Source organism: Ornithorhynchus anatinus, chromosome 4 (assembly GCF_004115215.2).
Source record: "Ornithorhynchus anatinus isolate Pmale09 chromosome 4, mOrnAna1.pri.v4, whole genome shotgun sequence".
NCBI lineage: Eukaryota > Metazoa > Chordata > Mammalia > Monotremata > Ornithorhynchidae > Ornithorhynchus > Ornithorhynchus anatinus.
In genome coordinates, this window is record NC_041731.1 from 96,962,019 (window position 1) to 96,981,917 (window position 19,899).

Genomic DNA, 19,899 nt, shown 5'->3' on the forward strand with positions numbered 1-19,899 from the left:
CATTTTTGCACCTGTTGCCGATCTATACATTCCAAGCGCCTAGTACAGTGCTCTGCCCATAGTGAGCGCTCAATAAATACTATTGAATGAATTTTTGATAAAAGTTCTCCTAACTGACTGTGTCCCAGCTAGTCTTTAACTTCCTTGGGAATGTGTCGATTTTGTGTTGTTTTAGTGGCACCTATAAAAGCCCTGTGCAGCCAACGCTTTGATGATTGGAAAGAAAAATTTGGCCCCATAGGCCTGAACTGTAAAGAAATTACCGGAGACACAGCCATGGATGACCTGTTTGAGATTCAACATGCCCACATTATTATGACAACTCCGGTAGGCTTCCTTTGTAATCTTTCGCTTATTTTAGCACTTGAATATACGATAATGTTTTCTTATCCGACATTAGCAACTTGAAGCGCTGGGTAATAGGCATTTCTGTTATTTTCCCACTGAAAGGGCGCTTTCGGCTGACTAATCACAGGGCTACGGTGATCAGAACAAGTTTGAGGTTTCCCCCAGCAGGGAGGGGGCTGATAAGATCCCGTATGCATCTCTTATGGATTCCAAGCGCTCAGTACAGTGCTGTGCACATAGTAAGCGCTCAATAAATACCGTTGAATGAATGAATGAACTTCCCCCCAAGAAGCCTTGCAAGGCTCAATGCCTCCGGGTTAAGCGAGCGGTTGGATTTCTGCTAATCTAGCAGTCTTCCTGCGTCAGGATCTTCGCTAGAGAAGGAGCGCGGCCTAATGGAGCACGGCCCCGGGCGTCAGAAGGGCCCCGGCTTCTAATCCCGGCTCTTTCGCTTGTCTGCTGTGTGACCTTTGGCAGGTCGCTTTGCTTCTCTGTGCCTCGGTTGCCTCGTCCGGGGGATTGAAACTGTGAGCCCCATGTGGGACGTGGACGGCGTCCAGTTTCATTTAGCTTGCATCTACACCAGCGCTTAGTACAGTGCCTAGGACATTCATTCAGTCGATAGTATTTATTGAGCGCTTACTATGTGCAGAGCACTGTACTAAGCGCTTGGAATGTACGATTCGGCAACAGATAGAGACGATCCCCGCCCATTGGCGGGCTCGCAGTCTAGTCGGGGGAGACGGACGGACAAAAACAATAGCAATAAATAGAATCGAGGGGATGGACACCTCATTAACAAAATAATAATGTTGGTATCTCTTAAGTGCTTACTCTGTGCAGAGCACCGTTCTAAGCCCTGGGGGAGATACAGGGTCATCGGGCTGTCCCACGGGAGGGCTCACAGTCTTCATCCCCATTTGTACAGATGAGGGAACTGAGGCACAGAGAAGTGAAGTGACTTGCCCGGAGTCACACAGCTGACCAGCGGCAGAGCCGGGATTCGAACCATGACCTCCGACTCCCAAGCCCGGCCTCTTGCCACTGAGCCACACTTCACAAATAAGATAAAATAGAATAAAAGAATCGTCAGCCGGTGATGGACCCCAACTGTCACTGACTACTTGAATTGCTCTTACTACGCAGCTTCAGCTGACCTCTTGAATAAACTTCGAAAACCGTCCTTCTCGGGGTGGTTCCCGATTCTCTACCCAACACTCCCACTTAACCGGAATTTACCCCACTGGGCTAAATGATAAAGGTTTTAAGGCCCCGGAGCGCAGAGGTCGTATAAGCTTTACTCCTGCTCTTCACTTCATCGTGTTTCCTTATCCGAACTTTGTCTTGGTAAATTTATCTGCAGGAAGATGCTGGCGTTCTCTTAGCCTAGTGGTAAAGATAATATTAGGGGGTGGATAAGGCTGAAAGAGGTGGTAGCGAGGGATTTTCTTCAGTGGAAAATGTTGAGGGACGTTAAGCCGCGGAACCCCTTGCCCCCGGGCAACCAGAGGGAGAGACGTACGGCCTTTTTGAAGAGTCGCATCGGGGGAGTGTTATGTTGACCAGGTTAGCAGTCAATCAGCGATATGTATTGGGTGCTCACCGTGTGCAGAGCACTTTACTAAGTGATTGGGAAAGTTACGATAATGATGACGGTATTTAAGCGCTTACTGGGCGTCAAGAACTGTTCTGAGGGCTGAGGTAGTTCATCGTCTGGAACGCCCTCCCTCCTCAAATCTGACAGTTCCTCTCCCCCCCTTCAAAGCCTTATTGAATAATAATAATGTTGCTGTCTGTTAAGCGCTTACTATGTGCAGAGCACCGTTCTAAGCGCTGGGGGGAGATACGGGGTCATCAGGATGTCCCACGTGAGGCTCGCAGTCTTCATCCCCATTTTCCAGATGAGGGAACTGAGGCCCAGAGAAGTGAAGTGACTTGCCCACGGTCACACAGCTGACGAGTGGCAGAGCTGGGATTCGAACCCACGACCTCTGACTCCGAAGGGCACATCTCCTCCAAGAGGCCTTCCCAGACTAGGCTCTCCCCTTTAATAATAATAAGGATGGCATTTGTTAAGCGCTTACTATGTGCAAAGCACCGTTCTAAGCGCTGGGGAGGTTACAAGGTCATCAGGTCGTCACGTCATGGGGCTCACAGTCTCCATCCCCATTTAACAGTTGAGGGAACTGAGGCACAGAGAAGTTAAGTGACCGGCCCAAAGTCACACCGCTGCCTTGACCTCTCTGCTGCCTTTGACACCGTCGACCATCCCCTCCTCCTCCACACCTTATCTCACCTCGGCTTCACGGACTCCGTCCTCTCCCGGTCCTCCTCTCGCCTCTCTGGCCGGTCGTTCTCGGTCTCCTTCGCCGGAGCCTCCTCCCCCTCCCGTCCTTTAACCGTCGGAGTTCCTCAAGGGTCGGTTCTCGGCCCTCTTCCGTTCTCCATCTACACTCACTCCCTCGGTGAACTCATCCGCTCTCACGGCTTCGACCACCACCTCTACGCAGACGACACGCAGATCTACATCTCCGCCCCCGTCCTCTCCCCCTCCCTTCGGGCTCGCGTCTCCTCCCGCCTCCGGGACGTCTCCGCCCGGATGTCGGCCCGCCGCCTAAAACTCGACGTGAGCGAGACCGGGCTCCTCATCTTCCCTCCCAAACCCGGTCCTCTCCCGGACTGCCCTATCACCGTGGACGGCACGACCGTCCTTCCCGTCTCTCGGGCCCGCGATCTCGGTGTCGTCCTTGACTCGTCTCTCTCGTTCACCCCGCGCGTCCTATCCGTCACCGAGACCTGCCGGTCTCACCTTTACGATATCGCCGAGATCCGCCCTCTCCTCTCCACCCAGACGGCTACCTCACCGCTACGGGCTCTCGTTATATCCCGGCTAGACTACCGGCCTTCCTCTGATCTCCCTTCCTCCTCTCTCGCCCCGCTCCGGTCTATTCTTCGCTCCGCCGCCCGGCTCATCTTCCCGCAGAAACGCTCTGGGCCTGTCACTCCCCTTCTTAAACAACTCCGGTGGTTGCCCATCGACCTCCGCTCCAAACAAAAACTCCTCACTCTAGGCTTCGAGGCTCTCCGTCACCTCGCCCCTTCCTACCTCTCCTCCCTTCTCTCTTTCGACCGCCCACCCCGCACGCTCCGCTCCTCCGCCGCCCGCCTCCTCGCCGTCCCCCAGTCTCGCCCGTCCCGCCGTCGACCCCCGGGCCGCGTCCTCCCGCGGTCCCGGAACGCCCTCCCTCCTCACCTCCGCCAAACTGATTCTCTTCCCCTCTTCGAAACCCTACTTAAAACTCACCTCCTCCGAGAGGCCTTCCCAGACTGAGCTCCTCTTCTCCCTCTACTCCCTCTGCCGTCCCCCCTTCACCTCTCCGCAGCTAAACCCTCATTTTCCTCTTTTCCCTCTGCTCCTCCACCTCTCCCTTCCCCTCCCCACGGCACCGTACTCCTCCGCTCGACTGTATATATTTCCGTTACCCTATTTATTTTGTCAATGAATTGTACATCGCCTCGATTCTATTTAGTCGCCATCGGTTTTTACGAGATGTTCTTCCCCTCGACTCTGTTTATCGCCATCGTTCTCGTCCGTCCGTCTCCCCCGATCAGACGGTGAGCCCGTCAGACGGCAGGGACCGTCTCTATCTGTTGCCGACTTGTTCATCCCAAGCGCTCGGTACAGTGCTCTGCGCATAGTAAGCGCTCAATAAATACTATTGAATGAATGAATGAATGGCAAGCGGCGGAACTGGGATTCGAACCCACCACCCCTGAGTCCCCAGCCCGGGCTCTTGCCGCTGAGCCACGCTGCTTCCTTTTCCTTTTCTCCCACTCCCTTCTGCGTCACCTTGACTTGCTCCCTTTGTTCTTCCCCCCTCCCAGTCCCACAGCACCTAGGTACGGATTTGTAGATCCTCTCTTTGCGTTGATGTCCGTCTCCCCATCTAGATTGTATTCATTCATTCAGTAGTATTTATTGAGCGCTTTTGTGGGCAGAGGATGTGTCTCTTTATCATGGTATTGTACGTTCCCGAGCGCTTACCGTAGCGCTGTGCCCACGGTAAGCGCTCAATAAATACTATTGAACGAATCGAATGAACGAATGAACCTTGAACAGGGTCCCCGCCCCACGTGGGGCTCACGGTCTAAGTAGGAGGGTGAAAAGGTATTGAATCCCCGTTTTACAAATGAGGAAACTGAGGCATAGAGACGTTAAATGACTCGCCTGTAGTCACACAGCAGAAGGTTGACCCGGGCAAGATTTGAACCCGGGTCCCCTGGTTCCCCAGCCCGTGCTCTTTCCACTATAGAGTCGGCAGACACGATCCCTGTTCACAAGGAACTCACGGGCTCCAAAGGGAGGTGGACGATAAAACATAAAAGAAATTACAGAGCGGAGAAATAATAGAGTATAAGGATATTTACGTGAGTCATGTGGGGGTGGGGTGAGTATCACAGTGTTTAATGGGTACAAAGCAAAGTACCTGGAGCCTCACGTGGGACCACCTGATTACCCCGTATCTGCCCCAGCGCTTAGAACAGTGCTCCGCACATAGTAAGCGCTCAACAAATACCAACATTATTATTATTGTTACTTAGTCGACGCAGAGGACGGTGGGTGGGTTGAGTAGGCGTTACTGGATTAGCCCCCATCAAACAAGAGATATGAAAATTTCTCTCCCCGTTTTCCTATTATTATTACTGTGGTATTTGTTGAGCGCTTATTATGTGCCAAGCACTGTTCAAAGCACCGGGATAGCTCTAAGGTAATCAGATCGTCCCAGGTCGAGCTCACACTTCTAATCCCCATTCTCCAGATGAGGTAACTGAGGCACAGAGAAGTCAAATGGCTTGCCTAAGGCCATACGGCAGACAAGTGGCGGAGCTGGGATTCATCCATTCCGTCGTATTTATTGAGCGCTTACTGTGTGCAGAGCCCCGTGCTAAGCGCTTGAGTAGAACCCACGTCCCCCGACTCCCAAGAACGGGCTCTTGCCACTAAGCCGCACTGCCTCTTCTGTGACCCGCTACCTCTCAAAGGGAGATCGAGGATGTGAGGCAGCCTACGTACCGGTGACGTTAGATTCTGTCAGTGGTCAGTTATCCTCCCCCCTCCTCTTCCCTTCCCAAATCCCACCCCCTGCAAGGGACGCTAATGAGGGGAAAAATGATTTTCCCCTCCTCCAGATAAACCTTCAGCGGCATCGTGGGTTTCACGGGCCTTTTTTCCACCGGGTTATCGGTCACGTTAATTGAATGATATTAATCGTAGCTGCTTTAATGAATCTCACCCTATATCCTTCAGGAAAAATGGGATAGCATGACGCGAAAATGGAGAGACAATTCCATGATCCAGCTGGTCCGGCTTTTCCTTATCGACGAGGTAAATAGTACATCGAGCGTTTTTAAATATGAAAGCGAGGAGGATCTATAGAAGAGAATCTGACATTGGTGGCCTAGAAGCCTTTCCCAGTTGTCAAGGCCTTTCCCAATTAAGTCCTCGTTTCCCCCCACCCCCAGTTCCACCGTATTTATAGACGTATCCATAATGTATTTCTATTAGAGAAGCGGCGTGGCTCGGTGGAAAAAGCACGGGCTTGGGCGTCAGAGGCCGTGTGTTCGAATCCCGGCTCTGCCGCTTGGCATCTGTGTGACCGCGAGCAAGTCACTTAACTACTCTGTGCCTCGGTTCCTTCATCTGGAAAATGGGGACGAAGACGGTGAGCCTGACGTGGGACAACCTGATGACCCTGTATCTACCCCAGCGCTTAGAACAGTGCTCTGCACATAGTAAGCGCTTAACAAATACCGACGTTATCATTATTATTATCATTATTATTATTATTATTATTACAGCCTGTCTCTCCCTCTTGTGGGCAGGGAATGTGTCTACCAACTCCGTTGTATTGTAATCCGTGGTATTTATTGAGCGCTGACTGTGTGCCTAGCACCAGACAACTAAATGGTGGATATTCATTCAATAGTATTTATTGAGCGCTTACTATGTGCAGAGCACTGTACCGAGCGCTTGGAATGGGCAAATGGGTAACAGATAGAGACGGTCCCTGCCCTTTGACGGGCTCACGGTCTGATCGGGGGAGACGGACAGACGAGGACGATGGCGATGAATAGAATCGAGGGGATGAACCTCTCACTAAAACAATAGCAAATAAATAGAATCGAGATGATGTGCATCTCATTAACAAAATAACTAGGGTAATTAAAATATATCCAGTCGAGCGGACGGATATGTTGAATTCTTTGACATCCCTTTACGTGGACATTGGTTATTTACCCCGGGATAAAACGTGAACACTTCTATTGCTCTTTAGATGTTCATTGTTTTATCTGAGATTCTGTTTTGGGGGGGTTTTTTGGTTTGGTTTTTGCTAGGTTCACGTTATAAAAGAGGAAAACCGTGGTCCCACTCTTGAAGTAGTCGTCAGTCGGATGAAAACTATACAGTCTGTGTCTCGCCTCTCGGAAAACACTGACACGGTTTTACCTGTGAGATTTGTCGCTGTGTCCGCAACCATCCCGAATTCTGAAGATGTAAGTTAAAGTTCAGATTTCTGGGGAATGGTTATTTGAATCCATCAGAAGACAGATCACAAATGAAAGCGGAAATTCCGGGAATGCTGAACTCAGCGCCCACTACCTTGCTTGAAAGATATTTTCTAAGTTAATTGTTGCGATTCTTCCTTTACCTACTTGTCCAGCCTTTTAATTCCTAAAGAGAATAGGGTGAGCTCCCACATTTTAGAAATTTCTTAACTATCACTACGCTTAGGCAAGTTCTACCTGGCAAAGGTGAACATCTGAACAGTAATAGTTATGGAGAACAAAGTTTTTTGTTTGATTTTTAATGGTATTTGTTAAGCTCTTACTAGGGATCAAACACTGTTCTAAATGCTGGAGTGGATGCAGGGTAATCGGGTGAAAAGCAATCTCTGTCCTATATTCGTTCGGTAGTATTTATCGAGCGCATACTATGTGCCAGAGCACTGTACTAAGCGCTTGGAGTGGACAGTTCGGCAACAGATAGAGACAATCTCTGCCCAATAAAGGGCTCACGGTCTAAACGGGGGAGACAGCGAAGCAAAACAGAACAGAAACGAAACAGTCCAGCACAGACATAATCAAGATAAATAGTATCATGGAGATATACACCTCATTAACAAAATAAATAGGGTAATAAATAATATATACAAATATGCACAACGCTGAAGAGAGGGGGAGGGGGAGGAGCAGAGGGCGTGGTGGCAGTCTAAGTATTGAGTCCATTTCACACTTGGGGACACTGAGGCCCAGAAAAGTTAAGTGCCCTGCCCAAGACTACACAGCAGGCAAGTGGCAGTGGGTGGAATTAGAACCCAGGTCCTCTGACTCCTAGGCCCGTGCTCTCTCAACTAAGCCGTGCTACTTCTCTAGTCATCGGTTTGTCTCGCTACAGGAGTAGAGCTTGAGGAATAATAATCGAGGTACTCGAGGCTGCTTTATCCAAGAAAGTTAAGGACGGGTATTTTTTTCCACTGTTAGGTAATTGCTTTGATTTTCCACTCTTTTTTTAAATCTACTGTTTTAAATCTACTGCTGGGGTCGATTCAAGTCAGTCAGGTAGGACACAGTCTCTGCCCCACATAAGGGCCCAGGGTCTCAAGTGAGAGGAAGTACAGATATCGAATGCCCATTTTACAGTTACGGAAACTGAGGCACTGAGGAGTCAAGTAACTCACCCGAGGTCACCCAGCAGGCGAGGGGAAGAGCTGGGAATTAAGCAGTACTACGAACTAGAAGGCAGAGCAGCAGAAGACACCGAAACTGAGGTTAACGCGATGACATTTAAAGCGTCCAGTCGCAAATTGGCAAGGTTCCACGCTAACGATCTGATTACCAGAGATCGGTTACCCCGTGGTTTACCGATGGCGGCCCGAACTCTTGGCTTGGGCAGTGGCTGGGCGAAGAGTTAAGTCTGAAATGAATCCCAAGCCAACTCACCTTGGCTTCCTTTTTAGCCCAGGTATAGCCTGAGCAGATTGACGATACCTGATGGAATCCTTCTCCTGGAATAAATAGTAATAATGATGATGGTATTTGCTAAGTGCTTACTACGTGCCAACCGCTGTTCTAAGGACTAGGGTAGATACAAGATAATCGGGTTGTCCCGTGTGGGGCTCCCAGTCTTCATCCCCACTTTACGGATTAGGTAACTGAGGCCCGGAGAAGTGAAGTGGCCTGCCCAGCGGACGAGCGGCGGAGCCGGGGTTAGGACCCACGTCCTCTGACTCCCGAGCCTGTGCTCTTGCCACTCTGCTTCCAATATGAGAATCTAAACTGACTTGACTTCCACTCCGTGCTCTCCCCCAAGGGGACTTGAGCTCTCCTCCCCGGGTTAAACTGCGTTTTGCAGTAGTTACTGGCAGAAGAACCAGCCGCGCCAAGAATACCCCAGTAGGTTTTGGGAAGCGAAGGCAAAACTAAGTTCTTTGCCCCACGGAGAGTGTGGTTTTGTGCTTCTGCTTTCTTGCCCCCAAACCTCCTGCCGGCTATCTGAAGCACAGCTGTGACCTTGGGGTTTAGTAAGTTTCTCGAGGGCTTAGTCCAGCCTCAGAAGTAACCTCCTCGTTGTGCCCCGTTCTCGCCTGCCCCGCCGTCGACCGCCGGGCCACGTCCTCTCGCCGTCCCGGAACGCCCTCCCTCCTCGCCTCCGCCGAGCTAACCCTCCTCCCCCCTTCAAAGCCCTACGGAGAGCTCACCTCCTCCGGGAGGCCTTCCCACACTGAGCCTCCCTTTCCCTCTGCCCCTCCTCCCCTCCCCATCGCCCCGACTCCCTCCCTCTGCTCTTCCCCCCCGCCCCGGAGCACTTGTGTATAGATGTACATATTCATTATTCTATTTATTTTTATTAATGTTTATTAATATTGCATTAATGTTGTTTACAATGGGAAGCAGCGTGGCTCAGTGGAAAGAGCCTGGGCTTGGGAGTCAGAGGTCGTGAGTTCGACTCCCGGCTCTGCCGCTTGTCAGCTGTGTGACCGTGGGCGAGTCGCTTCACTTCTCTGTGCCTCAGTTCCCTCATCTGTAAAATGGGGATTATCCGTGAGCCTCACGTGGGACGACCTGATGACCCTGTATCTACCCCAGCGCTTAGAACGGTGCTCTGCACATAGTAAGCGCTTAACAAATACCAACATTATTATTATTATTACATTTTCATCATTCTATTTATAATGACGCTATTGATGCCTGTCTGCTTGGGGTTTTTTTTTGTTCTGTTGCCTGTATCCCTACTTCTGGACCGTGAGCCCGTTGTTGGGTAGGGATTGTCTCTATTTGTTGCTGAATTGTACTGCACACAGTAAGCGCTCCATAAATACGATTGAATGAATGAAAGTAGTAGAAGTGATAGGTATTAAGTGATATTAATTTATTAAGTGATATTAAGTTTATTAAGTGTTATTCCATTCATTCAATAGTATTCATTGAGCGCTTACTATGTGCGGAGCACCGTACTAAGCGCTTGGAACGAACAAGTCGGCAACAGACAGAGACGGTCCCTGCCGTTTGACGGGCTCACGGTCTGAGCGGGGGAGACGGACGGACGAGAACGATATTTATTACCGGATGACGAGCACTGTACTAAGCCCCGGAGAAGAATGTACAGGTGGGAGTTAAAACCAGTCCTCGGCCTTCAGGAATAGAGGGATTATCTGTTGCCGAATTGTACTCTCCAAGAGCTTAGTACGGTGCTCTGCACAAAGTAAGCGCTCAATACGATTGAACGAATGAGGGGAGGCGGGGGGTCCGGCAACAGAAACAGGGGCTGCGGTGAGATGAGAAAGCACTAAGCTAGCATAACAGGCAGAAACATAAAATCAAAGCAAAAATCAGTAGGACGCTGTAGCTAGAGGGGCAGAATTTCAGACTCCTCCCGGAATTTCTGGAGCCACGGCAACCTCTGCGCCAGCCAGCGGCCAACCCTCGTGAGATTTGGTGGAGGCTGTAACTGTACCCACTTTTCGCTTCCCTGCTGGGGTGGTGCGAGGCAGATTGGGATGGAGTCACCTCACTGATGCAGAGAGGTGGGGGTTCCCGGAGAGGCAGCGAGGCCTGTTACGTCGTGACGTGCCTAGTAAACCGCTCTCCCGGTGCCGATAATGCTCGTAACGTGCCTTGCGTAATAATTCAACGACGATTACCGACCGGGATGTTCGGAATGAAAGACCCTGCCGGACGGCCTCAAGTCGCTGTGCTTCTTTGCTGTCGGAAGATTGCGGAGTGGCTGTCCGACGGGAAGAGACCCGCCGTGTGCCTGAAAATGGACGAGAGCTGTCGACCGGTGAAACTTCGGAAGGTGGTCCTTGGCTTTCCCTGCAGTAATCACAAGACGGAGTTTAAATTTGATCTGATGCTCAACTATAAGATTGCCAACGTCATCCAGACCTACTCCGATCAGAAACCGGCACTTGTGGTACGTAGGACGTATTGGTTTATTTTTAAAGGAAACTTTTGTTTCCTCGCAGCGATGGAAACTTTAAAAGGGACTGTTTCGTTTGCAGTTCTGTGCCACGAGGAAAGGAGTGCAGCAGGCCGCATCCGTTCTTGCAAAGGATGTCAAATTTATCATGTCCGTGGAACAGAAGCAAAGGTAGTCTTTAAGTTTAGCTGCTCAGAATTTACGGCCCGTTTTTGAGTGGCTCATTAACTACGTGGAGAGGGACGGTGGCCTTAGTCTTGTTCTCGATGTCAAGGAATACATAAAAATAATAGCAGGGTACAGGATCCAAGGATTTCCTCCTCCCCTGCGGCCCCGGCCGAGAGGAAGGCTACAAATAGCATTCCCTCAGGTCAGAACTTAGGGGTGCGGAGGATTGAGAATAACTCTTTGTGGACTTTTCCCCAGAATCAGAAAGCACAACCCCGATATCTCTTTGACCTCTGCCACGATACCTGGATTTTTTATGAGAGTAGGTGCTTTTTCTTTCCCTCCGGAGTCCACCGGGATTTCCGAGTCCTCCGTTGGAGACCTTGGAAGGATAATTCCTCATCGCGGGCAGGGAACGTGTCAGCCGACTCGCTTACGTCGTTCTCTCTCAAGGGCTCGGTACGGGGCTTTGCACGTGCTGAGCACTCAGTGACTACGCGGATTGATGGACGTATGCAGACCTGAACAGGTTAAGGCTATTTCCAGGATACTGCATTAATAAATTGATGAATCACCAATGCAGTCGTTGCAGTGATGATAATAATAATAATAATATACTAATTGTGATATTTATTAAATGCCTACTATGTACCAAACTCTGTGCCAAATACTGGGGTGGAGAAAAGACGATCGGACAATCTGATATTTGTTTCTGATCCATCGGCGATATTTACTGAGCACTCACTACGTGCAGAGCACTGTATCAAGCTTGGAAGAGTACAGCACAACAGCATTGGCCGACAGACACGTTCCCTGCTGGTAATGAGCTTACAGTCGAGAGGAGTAACTCTCATTCATTCATTCATTCTTTCCTTCGATAGTATTTATCGAGCGCTTACTATGCGCAGAGCACTGTGCTGAGCGCTTGGAATGGACAAATCGGCAACAGATAGAGACGGTCCCTGCCCACTGACGGGCTCACGGTCTGATCGGGGGAGACGGACAAAAGCAATAGCAATAAATAGATGTGTCTTCTCTCATAGGCTTCAAATTTGTGCCAATTCAACAAAAGATTCAAAACTGAGAGGTGGGTATGATATCGTTTTGTGGTGGAAAACTATTCTAAATGAAGAAGGAGGAAACGTGCAGTTTTTTTCAGAGGAAATGTTGCGATATAAATGCATTATCAATTTGCTTTCTAGACCTCTTAATGTGTGGAGTGGGTTACCATCACGCTGGCATGGAACTGTCCGACAGAAAACTAATCGAAGGAGCTTTTACAGTTGGAGATTTGCCGGTTCTCTGTAAGCTAGTTTTCGGGAATGTTATTGTAGTTATTAGACGTTATTTACCCTGTATCTCCCCCAGCGCTTAGAACAGTGCTCTGCACCTAGTAAGCGCTTAACAAATACCAACATTATTATTATTTTTCTTTGAGAAAAGAAACTGTAGTGTGATACTCTGTTTTTATGTAAATTTTTTTCAAATTTTTCACAAGATTTATTAACTTGAAAATACTCACATGGATTGCATCTACCTCAGCCCTTAATAAAGTGCTTGGCACTTGGTAAGCGCTTAAATGTGGCAATTATCATCATTTCAAAAATCTGAACTATTTAGGTTCGTATATCTGCATATCTATATCTAGATAGCTATATAATTTAATCTATTAATAAATAACGATGGCATTTGTTAAGCGCTAACTCAGTGCAAAGCACTGCTCTAAGCGTCGGAGAGGATACAAGGTGATCAGGTTGTCCCACGTGGGGCTCCCAGTCTTCATCCCTATATTAATTTATAGATATTTAGATATAGATAGGTATCTATCTATATCCAATAAATCATAATAATGTTGGTATTTGTTAAGCGCTTACTATGTGCAGAGCACTGTTCTAAGCGCTGGGGGATACAAGGTGATCAGGTTGTCCAACGTGGGGCTCACAGTCAATCCCCATTTTACAGATGAGGGAACTGAGGCCCAGAGAAGTTAAGTGATTTGCCCAAAGTCACACAGCCGGCAAGTGGCGGAGCCGGGATTCGAACCCGTGACCTCTGACTCCCCAGCCCGGGCTCTTTCCACTGATCTATCTCTACAGATAGGTAGATGAAGATATATTTACTATCTTACACAGTACAGTTGAAGTTTGAAAAGTAGCCGAATTAAGCTTTTTATTTTGTAGAATTCTCTTCATTTTATTTTATGGAATTTTGTAGGTTTTAGTTTTTTTTTCCTAAATGCGATGCCATGTTGTTTTTTGGCAAGACATTAAAATACCTCCATTTGATGCAGTTACTACCAGCACCTTGGCTATGGGAGTAAATTTGCCAGCTCACCTCGTCGTAATCAAGTCCACCATGCATTACGTTGGAGGAATGGTAGAAGAATACAGTGAGACGGATATTCTGCAAATGATTGGTAGGGCTGGCCGACCTCAGGTAATCGATCAATCAATCAATCAGTTTTATCTTTTGAGCCCTTACTATGGGCAGAGCAGTGTACCGTGTGCTTGGGAGAGCACAGTACAGCGGAATCAGCGGACACGTTCTCTGCCCCTACTGAGCTTACATTCTTGAGGCGGAGGCAGACGTTGATATGAATAAATAACTTATAATATGTCATTTAATTTAAAGATATGCGCCCAAATGTGGTGGGCCTGGGAGCGGGTCGAATATCAAATCAGTCCATCAGTTGCGTTTGGTAAGCAACTATTTCTCCTGAGTGAGTTTGAAGAAGATTCGGTTGAAAGCTGCCACAATGTTAATAATCATAACGACGGTGGTGTTCGATAAGCGCTTACTAAGTGCCAAGCACTGTTCTAAATGCTGGGAAAGATACAAGGTAATCCAGCGTGTCCCACGTGGGGCTCACGGTCATTGATCCCCATTTTACAGATGAGGTAACTGAGGCACGGAGAAGTAAAGTGGCTTGCCCAAGGTCACAGAGCTGACGTGCGGGGGAGCCGGGATTAGAACCCACGACCTCCGACTCCCAGGCCTGTGCCCTATCCCCTACGCCACGCTGCTATGCTAGCGAAATATTTAAACTCTCTGTATTTTATATCACGTTCGTATGCTCATTGGTCATTAGAAAATTGGCAGGCCTCGAAACAGATTTACCTCAGACTTACTCGTCTGACCTAACCGTTTGCAAGTCCCTTCATTCCTCACTCTACGTTTCATAAAAATGCTGGTATCTGTTAAGCGCTCACTATGTGCAAAGCACTGTTCTAAGCGCCCGGGGGGATACAAGGTGATCAGGTTGTCCCACGTGGGGCTCGCAGTCTTCATCCCCATTTTACAGATGAGGTGACTGAGGCCCAGAGAAGTGAAGTGACCTGCCCAGAGTCACACAGTTGGCAAGTGGCGGAGCGGGGATTAGAACCCGTGACCTTTGACTCCCAAGCCCCCGCTCTTTCCACTGAGCCTCGCTGCTAGACTGCCTCCTTACCTGAAAGGGGTGATAAAAGGGTGATGCCTTCAAGGTCTAAGGAAGAAATCTTTGTTGTGGCACACAGTTCCTTTTAAAATTATGAAAGTTTTATTAAGGTGACTCAAATTATTAGGCCATTTCATAAACTCATACTGACTTCGGAATGTGCAAAAAGTACATGCAGAGATGCCAATGAAATGATTATGTTTCGATTAAGAAAAAAATCAAATTATCTTTCATTTCGAGGACATTTATTATTCTTTGATCCGTTTTGAGGTCTGAGGCATTTGGTGACAGGTTGATCATTATCTGTAATTATTTTTGAGGCCATTTGAAATTGGTGAATCAGCAGCATGGCTCAGTGGCGAGAGTCACTGGGAGTCACTGGGAGTCAGAGGTCATGGGTTCGAATCCGACTCCGCCACCTGTCAGCTGTGTGACTGTGGGCAAGTCACTCAACTTCTCTGCGCCTCAGTTACCTCCTCTGTAAAATGGGGATGAAGGCTGTGAGCCTCACGCGGGACAACCTGATTACCCTGTATCTCCCCCAGCGCTTAGAACAGTGCTCGGCACGGAGTGAGCGCTTCACAAATCCCAACGTTATTATTATTATTAAATGCTTGAGAACTGTTTCTGGAAATTTGCTGCTAAGTGTTTCTATATTTTCTCAGTTTGATACTACAGCTACCGCAGTTATCATGACGAGAATGCATACTAGAGAGCAATACATGCAGTTACTAACTGGTGCCGATACAATAGAAAGCAGGTAAAGGGATTTTTTCTGCTGATATAAAAGTTATAATTGTCAGTAGCCCCTTTTCCTTTAATCTGTTCATGAGAAATGTGGCCCTTTATAGACACATAGGAGATTTTCCAAGATACGTTTACAACTACAGAAATAGATTAAAAGTTTCAGCAGTTCTTTAGCTGATCCTCAAATTTCCCACAGAGTCTGATTTTAGGAGTGAGGCTAGACCAGAGTTGGATAACTATGTTTGGGGAATATTTTCCCCCGCTCCGAAGTTTCCCCAAAGCGAAAACGGGTGTCAAAATAAATGTTTTTCTCCTGCTGCTAGACTTGTTAACTTACGATACGCGATGAAACCCCTCGAGTTAAGGTGTACACAGTCTGCTTACGTCTTCATCCCATTAACTTGCTATAGCATGAGGTTAATTTAGAGGAAGAGGCCCGAAGTGGGAAATAAAAAACAGTCCCTCTTTTCAGCGCGAGCTCTAAAACGTCTATAAGAAAGCATTTAGATCGATTTTGGCCGTGACCAGTTATTGTTCACTTTAAAGGGGTTGCCTTCGACATTTTTGCTTCCGATATTGTTGTTCTCCTATTGCTTGAGACTTCAGAACTGGAGCTGATTATTGCAGGGAACTAACCATTTGGAATGAATCGATCGGTGGTATTTAATGAGCCGCTTCACTGTACAGAGCGCTCGGGAGAGTTGAACATAGAGTTGGTAGACACGTTCCCCGCCCACGACAAGTTTACAGTCTTTAATAGGCCCTTATATCAGCTCGTCATAAAAAAAAAAGTCAAGATCTTTAAAAAGAATTAGGGTTTAATTCGAACAGAGTAATGTACCTCAATGTTTCCTTTTCGATATTCAGCCGATAATATTTGGCCTTTATTTTGAGCGATTACTGAAGCACCGGTGATAAAAGGAATATCTGCTGAACTGTTCTGTTTAATGCATGACATTAATCCCGATGTATTTCTTTACTAGCTTGCACAGGCACCTTATTGAACATTTAAATGCAGAAATCGTACTGCGTACCATCACTGATGTGAATATAGCTTTGGAATGGATAAGATCTACATTTCTGTATATCAGAGCTCTGAAAAATCCCGCTCATTATGGTTTGTTATTATGAAGCGCGTAGATGATTGTTAGTCAATTACGGCACATTGAATAGTTATAAAGATTATTTATAATTAGAAGTCTGTTGTGCCTACATAAACAGAACACAGTTCTTACATAGTGTCGTAATAATAACAATAATAATAACGGTTGTCGTGAAGCGCTTACTAAGCTTAAGCCAGGGTGTACTAAGCGCTGCGGTGGATAGAAGCAAGTCGGGTTGGACACGGTCCCTGTCCCACGTGGGGCTCACAGTCCTAATTCCCCTTTTATCACTGAGGCCCAGTGAAGTGACTCGCCCAAGGTCCCACAGCAGACAAGTGGCGGAGCCGGGATTAGAACCCACGACTCTCTGACTCCCGGGCCGAATCTCTAGTTATAGCAACGCTACCCTGCTAGTAGCTCTGAGAAATACGGGGTACCTATGGTCTGGCTCTCCGTTCCAGTGCTCACACTCTCCTGGTCGTGACGGGAAGAGTCGAACCCGTCGGTTATCTCGGCACGGGGTCGTTAGAAGTGGTCCTAATAATAATGAGGATGATGGTATTTATTAAGCGCTTACTATGTGCCAAGCACTGTTTCATGCCCAAGTGGGGCTCACAGTCATCCTCATTTTACAGATGAGGGAACTGAGGCACAGAGAAGTGAAGTGACTTGCCCAAAGTCACACAAGTGGCGGTTCCAGGATTAGAACCCGTGTCCTCTGACTCTGAAGCCCGTGCTCTCGTGCCTTTCCCCATCGTATTCTATTTTTTCAGTGAGGTTTGAAATGAAATTAACAAAGGACTTCCAAATGCAGTTTTGTTCTATGAGATTTCAGTCCCCTACTCCGTATGTCATAGAGAAGCAGCGTGGCTCAGTGGAAAGAGCCCGGGCTTGGGAGGCAGAAGTCATGGGTTCTAATTCCGGCTCTGCCGCTTGCCAGCTGTGTGACTTTGGGCAAGTCACTTCACTTCTCCGTGCCTCGGATACCTCATCTGTAAAATGGGGATTAAAACCGTGAGCCCCACGTGGGACGATCTGATCACCCTGTATCCCCCCCAGCTCTTAGAACAGTGCTTTGCACGTAGTAAGCACTTAATAAATACCCCCATTATTATTATTATTATCTTTTTTGAAATAACATAACTCTTCCCTTAACATTGGAATACGTCTTCCATCGCCGAAAGTACCATACATCAGATTTAATTTTACATTCTGTTGTTCTTTTTTAATCCCATGTTCTGTGGTTCATGAAATAAGATAATAATTATGGTATTTGTTAAGTGCTTACTATGTGCCAGGCACTCTAATAATAATAATGTTGGTATTTGTTAAGCGCTTACTATGTGCACAGCACTGTTCTAAGCGCTGGGGGAGATACAGGGTCATCAGGTTGTCCCACGTGAGGCTCACAGTACTAAGCACTGGGGCAAATACAAGCAAATCGGGCTCGCCGTCTCAATCCCCATTTTACAGACGAGGGAACTGAGGCACAGTGAAGTGACTTGCCCAAGGCCACCCAGCAGACACGTGGCAGAGGCGGGATTAGAACCCATGGCCTTCTGACTCCCCGGCCCGGGCTCTATCCGTTACACCGGGCTGCTTCTCAAGATGAAAATATTTAGAATATGCTGAATAGCGAATGAAAGTTTTTCTTTTATGACCTCATTTCCTATTGCATTATTTTGTCTCGGTTGAAACAGTAGAAATATAACTACTGTGTGCCCCTTCTCAACGACAGGGAAACCCGACTCCTTTTTACATTTTGATGGTTAGGTGGGGTTGGTCAGAGGATTGTCTCATGAGGCATTAGTTTCTATTCTACCTTTACACTCTACTCTTCACATTCACACAGGGTTTTCATCTAGTTTGGATAAAGTTGGAATAGAAGCCAAATTACAAGGTTAGTTACCTCTGATTGTTCTACAATAAAAGTACACTTTATTCATTTTTAAGATTTATTAAGTAGTCAGATATATTCTAACAGTGAACGTGACTAAATTCCAGGCGCTGCTGTGATTATTTTCAAATGAAATTATTATATTAAAACTAAATGAAGTGAAACCAGAACTGAATAAAGTTTTATTTAAATGTATATGGACCTAGGGACAACCTGATCACCCCGTATCTATCCCGGCGCTTAGAACAGTGCTCGGCGCATAGTAAGCGCTTAACAAAGACCAGCATTATTATTAGTACTACTATATAGTGCGGTTAGTTTGATATCACATTTTTTTAACATGTTTTGAAGAGACTACTGTTGAGGAATTAGGGAAAGTTCTTACCAAAATGAACATCTGTCTGGATGTAAGCAAAATGTAGTTAGAAGAAAAAAGAAATTGTTCACGCTTGTGGTGTCAATCAAGGCATGAGTATTCATTCATTCATTCAGTAGTATTTATTGAGCAGAGGACTATGTGCAGAGGACTGTACTAAGCGCTTGGAAGGTACAAATCGGCAACAGATAGAGACAGTCCCTGCCCTTTGGCGGACTTACAGTCTAATCGGGGGCGACAAGGCAGACAGAAACAATAGGAATAAATAGAATCAGGGGGATGAACATCTCATGATTAACATGAATCTTTTGGAATATGAGATTCTGGATGAACACAACCCCAGCATTAGAGAAGAGATGACGGTATTTCTGTAGTTTGCTGGTCATTAATGTGTCATCATTATCCATAGCCGTTCTTATAAATTTGGTTTGGTTTTTTCCTAATACCCTGTAGGTCATACTATCCGTTTCGGCATGCTCACCATTCCTCTTACCCAACTGTGTTGCCTCTCTCAGCCACTGTGCACCCTTCTCCTCCGCCCAGAACGTAGCCTTTCCGTTATCTTTACCAAGCCACGTCTCTTCCTTCAAGTTCAGTGAAAAACCCATCACCTGCCTGAAGCCTTCCCACATTAAGTCTCCTGAATCAGGTCCCCGTCTTGACCCGTTTCAGCATTTATGAATATTACCGTTATTGGTTCTGTCACATTTTAGGCCTCTAACATTTGCACTTTTTTTTAACGCTGGAGTAGATACGAACTAATCAGATTGGACACAGTCCCCGTCCCACGTGGGGCTCAAAATCGTAATCTCCATTTTGCAGATTAGATAACCGAGACGCTGAAAAATGAAGTGACTTGCCCAAGGTCGCACAGCGGACACGAGGCCGGGATTAGAACCCATGTCCTTCTGACGCCCAGGCTTGTGCTCTATCCACTGGGGCACGCTGCTTCTCAATCTTCAACTTTTCGATTGCATGTTTGCCATTTTTGCTATTTGTCGGGTGTTCCTTAGAGAGCTAGTTTAAAACGGCGCGGGCTTGTAAGAAGAGCATGGACTTGGGAGTCAGGAGACTGGGGTTCGAATCTTGGCTCCGTGTCTGCTGTGGGGTCATGGGCAAATCACTGGGCCTCAGTTTCTTCATCTGTAAAAATGTGGATAAGAGATACCTGTTCTCCCACCCCCTTAGGTAGAGCCCCACGAGGGACAGAGATTGTGTCCAATCTGCTTTTATTATAACTATTCCCGTTTTTACTACAGTGCTTGTCTCAGTTATGGTAATTATTAAGCACTTAACTAGGCACCAAACACTGGCCTAGTTACAAGATAATCAAATCAGACCCAG

At 47.3% G+C, this 19,899-nt stretch overlaps 1 protein-coding gene across 2 annotated transcripts in view; it reads left to right on the plus strand.

The window, feature by feature from the left end:
- HFM1 (helicase for meiosis 1) overlaps nucleotides 1–19,899 on the plus strand; it is a 112,654-nt gene that overhangs the window by 39,377 nt on the left and 53,378 nt on the right. For both annotated transcript variants that reach the window (XR_003759058.2, XM_029064210.2), the window contains exons 9-19: nucleotides 176–327; nucleotides 5,657–5,734; nucleotides 6,745–6,903; nucleotides 10,622–10,822; nucleotides 10,911–10,999; nucleotides 12,040–12,083; nucleotides 12,199–12,300; nucleotides 13,287–13,432; nucleotides 15,098–15,192; nucleotides 16,163–16,296; nucleotides 18,135–18,182. Coding sequence is in view for 1 of the 2 variants with exons in the window: in XM_029064210.2 (XP_028920043.1) it covers nucleotides 176–327; nucleotides 5,657–5,734; nucleotides 6,745–6,903; nucleotides 10,622–10,822; nucleotides 10,911–10,999; nucleotides 12,040–12,083; nucleotides 12,199–12,300; nucleotides 13,287–13,432; nucleotides 15,098–15,192; nucleotides 16,163–16,296; nucleotides 18,135–18,182 (1,248 nt within the window). In the remaining variant the exon portion in view is untranslated. The remainder of the gene's footprint in view (nucleotides 1–175; nucleotides 328–5,656; nucleotides 5,735–6,744; nucleotides 6,904–10,621; nucleotides 10,823–10,910; nucleotides 11,000–12,039; nucleotides 12,084–12,198; nucleotides 12,301–13,286; nucleotides 13,433–15,097; nucleotides 15,193–16,162; nucleotides 16,297–18,134; nucleotides 18,183–19,899) is intronic.